General features: G+C 34.3%; 1 protein-coding gene across 1 annotated transcript; it reads right to left on the minus strand.

Moving 5' to 3' along the window:
• Nucleotides 1-530: 530 nt before the first annotated feature.
• On the minus strand, nucleotides 531-7,692 carry LOC127103308 (4-coumarate--CoA ligase-like 6). Its single transcript, XM_051040575.1, has 8 exons — nucleotides 7,375-7,692; nucleotides 3,970-3,984; nucleotides 2,580-3,845; nucleotides 2,079-2,268; nucleotides 1,674-1,819; nucleotides 1,401-1,468; nucleotides 1,211-1,313; nucleotides 531-1,098 (listed from the first exon to the last, which is right to left on the minus strand). Exons 1-8 carry the CDS (start codon nucleotides 7,690-7,692, stop codon nucleotides 985-987), a joined length of 2,220 nt encoding a protein of 739 aa, XP_050896532.1. The 3' UTR covers nucleotides 531-984.
• Between the last annotated feature and the right edge of the window lie 509 nt (nucleotides 7,693-8,201).

Below are 8,201 nucleotides of genomic sequence, written 5' to 3' on the forward strand. Positions count from 1 at the left end.
CCGAATGTTAATCTCAAAGTTTATTTTGATCTCTAATTTAAAAAATGTTTATGTTAATCATTTAACTTTTCAAAACGTAATATATTTATATTTTCAATTTATTAGTAATGAAAAAAATTCAAAAATCAATCGTTAAATCCGTCATTAATTAAACAGAAAGAATTAATATGATATTTTTTGAAGAGTTAAGATCGATATAGACATTTTTTTTTTCGAAATTAAAATATAGAATTAAAAGAATATTAAACCAAATATCATTTTCTTTAAAAAATAAACGAGTTGAGTTGAGAGGGATTAACATAAAACCAAGAAGTATAAAAAAAAAAGAGTTGAGTTGAGAGGGATTAACATAAAACCAAGAAGTATAAAAAAAAAAGAGTTGAGTTGAGAGGGATTAACATAAAACCAAGAAGTATAAAAAAAAAAAGAGTTGAGTTGAGAGGGATTAACATAAAACCAAGAAGTATAAAAAAAAAAGAGTTGAGTTGAGAGGGATTAACATAAAACCAAGAAGTTAAACAACACAAACAAAACCTATAAACTCAAACATTTCAGCATAAAACCCAAGAACATAAACAACATAAACCAAGAAAGCAGTACATTCTAGTTCCCAATAAATTCAATATTGAATCTCTATAACCACTTTGAACATAGAAATAAATAGTTTTCTTGTCCCTCAATCACACCCATTATCTTTTATTTCCAACTGACACATAGGATCTCTCTCTTATTATAAGTGATTAAAGGTGTTTTTTGGACTTCTAGTCTTTGTTATTCATAAATAAATAAGATGTGCAGAATAAAAAAATTGGTAACTTAATATTAAGACCTAATGTTTGATTCAAGGTGTTTTTCTGGGTCTCCTACTCTTTGATATACTCATGATGCATATACTCTAAAAAAAATTATAGTCGACCGATTTCATGTTATGACAAACCTATGTATCGTCTCCGGTAATTTTCAGTATCGTGCTAAAAAAAATCTTTAGAGTTTAGAATTCAAGCAATGTGTGAGTTCTCTTCGGAGGATCTTCCCAGTCGGAGACCTTGGTATCTTGTTGGTGAAGAAAACTTTACGAACCTTCTTGTATGGAGCAACCTACCAGAAAACAAAAGGGTTAAAATGTGAAAAGCATTCCAATAACAATAGACACTATGGCATTAACTCAAGTAGTAATATCAATTCAAATATCATAAGACTCTTGTTTAACCTGTTTGGCAACGTAATCAATAACATGCTTCGGAGAAAGTGGACTTCCAACCTTCTTGACCACAAATGCAACTGGAATCTCCCCGATTTCTTCATCTTTGGCACTGATATGGAAAATCATGTGACACCGAGGCTATATTTAAACAGGATGGTTTTAACTTTTAATGCACTGTAAGTGTTAATATACTTACGCTGTAACAGCAACATCAACTATTTCCGGATGCAAAATTAACACAGCTTCTAAATCAGCAGGAGCAATCTGTAAGAGATGCACGCGTCATTCATTCAAATGGCGTAAAAGTAAATTGTAATACAAAAACATGTAGTAAATAAAGATCAAGCAATATATCGAACACTACAACAGTTTTTCCGTTTCTTCTGAAGTATCTACCAAAATCCTCCGTTTCTCGGACATGTTATAAGTTTATAATGCATGTATGCGATTATAGTTTCATATCAGATACCTGAAAACCCTTGTATTTGATAATGTCTTTCAAACGGTCAGACAAATGTACATATCCATCTTGATCAAAATAAACAATATCTCCAGTTCGTAGCCAACCATCTTTATCGATTGTTGACATTGTAGCTTCCTTGTTATTCAAGTATCCTGAGAAATAAAGGAAAGAGTTTTATTAATAATATCAATTTCAATTGGAATAGCAACAAGTCAAGCGAAAAATGTACAAGTAGGCTGAGGAATAAGACAGAAACAAAAGTTATAGCAAACAGATTCAAGGCATTGAATCAATCACATATGTAAAAGTAGGGTAAGATTGTCTAAAATAGACAAGATCTTTATATTTATGATTGTTTTACCCTTTTTAATATTGTATCTATATCTATTCAGAATAATACAGAGTTTGTACCTCTCATGATCGAAGGCCCTCTCAACCAAAGCTCGCCGCTGCTGCCTGGGGGCAAAAGGGCACCATTGATCCAGTCTACAACTTTTGCCTCCATGTTTGGAGCTAACAATCCTATTGAAGAATAGTTGTGAAATTTTTCAGTATTGAAGCCCCGTGTTCCTACCGCGGTCGACTCTGTCATTCCATACCCCTAACAAAGAAACAATCATACAGCTACAGATCCTTACAAAATCTAGGAAAGTAACATCATTATCATAAACAAATAAAGTTCCACATTGATGGTCAAGAATCTGTTGTGGATGTGAACATCAATGGTACAAAAAGAGTATCTATCAGTCGTTACTAAATTTTCAAAGCTCGCATGTTCTCTCATAAGCAAATGTAATCAGCATTTAACTACTCACAACAATAACAAAGAAAATTAACTCAAGCAATCATATAAAATGATGGAGCATTACTTGCATTCTATAATGAAGACAATTCTATTCCAAGGTTCTTTACCTGTATAAAATCAACATCAGGGAAAGCACGGACAAAACCATTAATAACTTCTGTGCTCAAAGGCGCTGCACCACAGGAGACCTGTCTCAAACTCTGCAACTTACTTCCATTAACACCCTTTGCCTTCATTGTCAACGCCGTTAACATCGGTGGAACAACAGGAAAGTGTGTAACATTATATTTCACAATCACTTTAATAACCTCATCAATATCAAATTTCCTCATTACAACGATTGTAGAACCCAACGACAATAATCCAACGGCGAACAGCGATAAACCATATACATGGAACATTGGCAAAACAGCTAGATACACACTCTTGGAACAGGAGTATTCATATTGCAAAGCTTCAAATCTTACAAAATGCTGAACCATAGAAATAAGATTTCTATGAGTCAAAACAACTCCTTTGCTCCCACCTGTGGTCCCAGAAGAATACAACACACCAGCAGTATCTTCTTGCTTAATAATTGGCCTTTGAGGCAAATCAAAGTTACCATAAATAAGGCTAAAAAAACAAGAGAAACACTCATTCTTCAAAGCCTTGTCATTTTCTGGCACAGCAATAACAGGAAAGGCTAATATCTCTAGTTTCTTGATATTTTCAGGTACAGTAAAAGCAAAACTCACACCACACTCATTAACCTGCTTGCGAATTTCAGAAACACTACTAAGAGGATTCAATGGTGTAAAAACAGCACCTAAATAAAGAACAGCCAATAGTATAACAGGATAGTAAATTGAATTTGGAAGTAAAAGCAAAACAACATCACCTTGTTTCACACCCATTTCGTTCAAACCAGAAGCCATGGTTTTAACTAAAGGTAACAGCTTTAAGTAAGAAATGGAAGACCCAGATGAGGAATCAATGAGAGCTAAAAGCCCATCATGAGAATGAGAAAAAAGGAAGGAAACAATGTCAACAAAAGGGTCGGTTGGAAGGTTTACAGGAGAGTGAATACTATTGTAAACACCAGTTTTTGATGAATACCAATGAGGGTAAGTGATGGTGTTCTGTGTCATGTCGACACAGTTAGAGAAAAGAGAATGGTGATGTGAAGCAAAACGTTGAATGAAACAGAAAACGGTATCTACGTTTGGTTTTAGGATTGAGATTGTGTGATTGAAATGAAGAAAGTTGGCTTGAGAATGAAGGTTTTGTGTTTGTGGAAATGTGAATATGAGAATTTGGAACGTAATAGCTACGTCTAAGGACAATAATAACTCATCATGTTGGAAATTTGGAATACTTGCATCCTCTCCTCTCTTTTATAAGTGTGTGTTTGGCTTAAATCAACAAAATTGATTTTTATATAGAATTGATTTTAATAATTTATATTTAAATATATTTATGTAAAAATGAGTTAACGAATTTTAATGTAAAAATTACCTTTAAATCTAGAAACTACAAATTCTAGATTCAAAGAGAATCAATTCGGTAAGCTAAATCCATTACTAGTATACTAGTATTTTAAAAGAATCAAAAACATCACAATCACTTCATAATCAATTTCCAAAAGCCAAATTGAAATGTTATAAATAGGGTTCATTTATTGTTTCTTAAAATTAGAAAAGGTCAAAATTAACTAGTAAATGGTTTATGATAAAGGTGAAATATACGATAAAGATTTATAGTTAGTACTTAATGTGATGGAAAAGAGAACAAAAGAAGAGTGGGGAAATTGTATCGGTTAGAGATCCTACGAGTAGGGTTGAAATTTTTCTGCACGCATTTGACTCTCAAGTTGAGTCAGAAGCTTTTCTGCTCACTGCTCAAAGAAGGAGAGAAAGGTTACACAAAACAAGATATTTTAAATGTGTAGATTTGTTTGGGAGTTTTTTTGTTTTAAATGAAAAGGACTTTAGCCCAAAATACTACTAGTATATTAAAAAGAGAAAATAAGTATAAAAATGGGGGGATATTAAGCCAAACCTTCACACTTATTTAAACTCAAGTTTAAAATTCATTTATGAAAATCTGTTTCGAACAACTAAATATGAACAACATTCCACCGAATAAAATTAAAGATATCTAATTTTAAATTAGCCAACGTATCGGTACAATTATTCCTTTTCCTATAAATATGTGTTGTCAAAAAATTAAAGTTTGATGTATCCCATTGTCCTATTTATACCCGATTTTCCATGACACTATTAATGCTTTCCTGAACGCCAAAATAACTAATTTAGAATCCGTCTCTAATCAAAGATTAGACCAACCGTGATCTATGACCTATTCAATAGCCAAAATAGCTCCATAAACCCATAAAAAAGAGCATTCTCCTGACCTAAATTACACGCAAAGCTCCCAACATGATTACCAAAATGATCCCTGAAGATTCCCCAATAGGCGGCCTTAACTTAACTGGGACCCCATCAGAAGCACCGTTAACATTAACCTTCACCCACCGTTGAAGAGCATTAAATGACTTCTTTACAAACTTGAGGTTTAGGATAATTTATAGTAGTGGAGAAATTTTTCAAGACCATAAAATCTCATATATCCAAAGTAGACCACCCGGATGTGGAATTTCCAGCTAGCATAGATAAAGAAGAGATAAAAGAGCAAGTGGACCTTCAATGTATTCGCGTATCTTGAAACCTAGCAAAATTATGAGCACACCAAATACCATAAACCACCGCAATAACAGAAGCACAAATAACTACCTTGTGTGAAGACATGACTTCTCAAATGTTTTGATGACGTCAAACTTCTCTACAAGTCTAAGATTGATTAACAAAAAGGATTAATCAAGATTCAAGCTCATGAAGGAAGTTTTCAACTAAATGATCAAGTCTCAATGAAACTCATGAAGATTTGTATTTCAAATGAATAGGTATAACACTTGACCTCTAGATGATTATACAAGTGTTCAAAACATGTCTCATTCATGCCATAATCATTGGAAGTAATCTTATGCATCAAAGAAATCATAACACTTCATTTGTTAAGCTATTTTTCAAATTTGGGATGAAGTAATCGATTATCCATTTTAAGGTAATCGATTACTCTATGAAAAATTCAAATATTTTTGCACGTTGGAGGCAAGTAACCAATTACCCATATTAAGGTAATCGATTACCACTGAACCAGAGGCAAAAATCAGTGCATCTCTTCATGGAAACTTTTCTATTTTCTTTACCATGAACCATGGCATCCTTTGGGTAATTGCATCCAGTTGAGGAGGTGTTTAGACAATATATATACATCATTTTTTTCAGATTTCAAATTCATCTCCTTGCAAAAAAATTCAAATCAATTACACATATTCTTTCAAACATTTTTTTAAGTGGTCTTCCAAATTTTCTTAAGAGTGAAACCTTGCATAAACATACTTCAAATATTCAACTATTTCATCTTCTACAAAAATTCAGAATTGTATCTCTTGATTACAACTTATTTTTGGGATTGTTAAGAATAAGTTTGTAAGGTTTTATCCTTGTTATCCGGTGTGTGGATGCAAGAGGTCCTTTTGTGAGAATTTGAGTCTCGATTGGACTTTAAACATTGTAAATCCAAGAGGATTGTTCTTGGTGTGTTAGAATTAGATAGAAAGGCCTTAAGGTGTCTTGTCTAGGAATCTAACATTATAGTGAATTCTCTTTCATGTTGAAAGGGGAGTGGAGTACTCTTGATCTATGAGGGGAATCATTATACATCGTGGTGTTCTTTACTTTCCGTACTTTACCGCTTTTCATCACATAAGCATCTCAAGAAAGTAAAAATCAATAAACCGTAAAAAATCCAGATAATCGTCTAAGTGCCTCATTCACCCCCCCTCTAAGGCACTCCTTAAACTTACACCTTGCTCTGTGCAGAAACGAAACGACTCATAACAGTCAGGCAGTCTTCAAGATTACCAATAACCATTCTCAAGTTCAGTATGCTACTCAACCAATGTCAGACCTGCAATGAATAAGTGCACTGAAAAAAAGATGAGAAATAGTTTCCTCCTTCTGATAGCATAAACTACAAACTGAAGGTAAGTACACGCCACGCTTATGAAGGACTTCATCAGTTGGCAGACTACTTTTGGTCAATCTCCAAAATAGAACAGACTGAGAATAAGGGATTCAGGAGTGCCAAATAATCTTACCCCAATCGCTACCACAACCATGCATAATAAATTGGTTGTAAGCGTCATTCAAACTAATCTCGCCACTATCAGACCTAAACCAAATGAGTTTATCCTCCTTCAAACAGTTGACATGAATTTTAGAGATAAGAAGAGGGAGATCGGGGAAAGGGCGAATTAAATCATTAGGCAAGATAAAAGAGTTTCCACGGATGATGTTATTCAGACTGGTCTTCAACATAAGGAGCCTTTCATCTGGGATTTGTAAGAGAGATGCAAGAGTCTGCCCATACTAGTCATCACGCCAAAGGTTGCTTTTTCCCCCTTACCAATTAACCAAATAGACTACTCCATTAGATCTGGAAGTAACGCTTTACAGCCAGTCCAAATAGAAGAAAATACATGGTGCTTAAGAAGCCTATCCCTCTTGAAAACTCTAGCTTTTAGAATGGTGGTCCAAAAGTTTGTCTCATTAATAATGCTCTAGCATTGAACTAGATTGTTTGCCTCATTAATAGTCCTAAGAGATTTAATTCCTAACCCCTTATCCTTTAGGTCATGACAACAAAACTTCCATGCACAATGGCCAATTTCCTCTTGTGTATGTCGCCACTCCAAATAAAGTTTCTACACCAGGTTTCAATCTCATGAGTTAAACTCACAGACCAAGAGTATATTCTGAACGAGTATAGCATCATGTTATGGATGACAGAACTTACCAGTTGAAATCTTCCATCTATAGACAACAAATTAACCTTGCAAGCAGCCAGCTTGTTCTTGATCTTGACAACAACCGGTTGAAAATAAGAAGCTTTGAGCTTTCCTTTGAAAATAGGAAACCCGAGATAAAGAAAAGGAAGAAACCCCATCTTGAAACCAATCCTGGTAGCCAATAATCCATGTCTCACAGTACTCATGGAACCTGCATACAAAATGGATTTGGAAGGATTACAAACTTGACCTGAGCATTCAATATATTTAACAAATAGCTCAGCAATGGCATATAGGGAAGAAGTGTAACCCTTTGTGAACAACATTATATCATCGACATACAAAGTGTGTGAAGGGATCAACACATTCATGCAAGCTTTAATAAGTTTCAACCTGTTATTAGCAACCAGATGGGAAAGACCTTTGCTTAGAACATCCTCAGTCAAGCAGAAAAGAAGAGGAGACAATGAATTTCCCTGCCTGACCCCCTCTTGCAGCTGAAGTACCCTATAAGGTCCCCATTAATGGAGATAGAGACCTTAGCTTATTCCTAAACCATCCTGATCCAAGTGCAAAAATTCTCATAGAACCTAAACTTCTTGAGGACTTTTAAAAGAAATCTCCAATCTAAGGTATCAAAAGCCTTGACTATGTCTACCTTGAGCGTAACATTACCCCCAAGAGACTTTTTTTTAATAACATTTTCCACCTATAATATGAGATAAACGCAGTCCTTGGTGCTTCTCCCTTGAATGAACCCCTTTTGCTCCTTGGAGATTATGTGAGGAAGCACCTGAGCCAATCTTGTTAGAACAAGATTTGGTTCTGCATCTAT

The sequence above is a fragment of the Lathyrus oleraceus genome, chromosome 7 (genome assembly GCF_024323335.1).
Source record: "Lathyrus oleraceus cultivar Zhongwan6 chromosome 7, CAAS_Psat_ZW6_1.0, whole genome shotgun sequence".
NCBI lineage: Eukaryota > Viridiplantae > Streptophyta > Magnoliopsida > Fabales > Fabaceae > Lathyrus > Lathyrus oleraceus.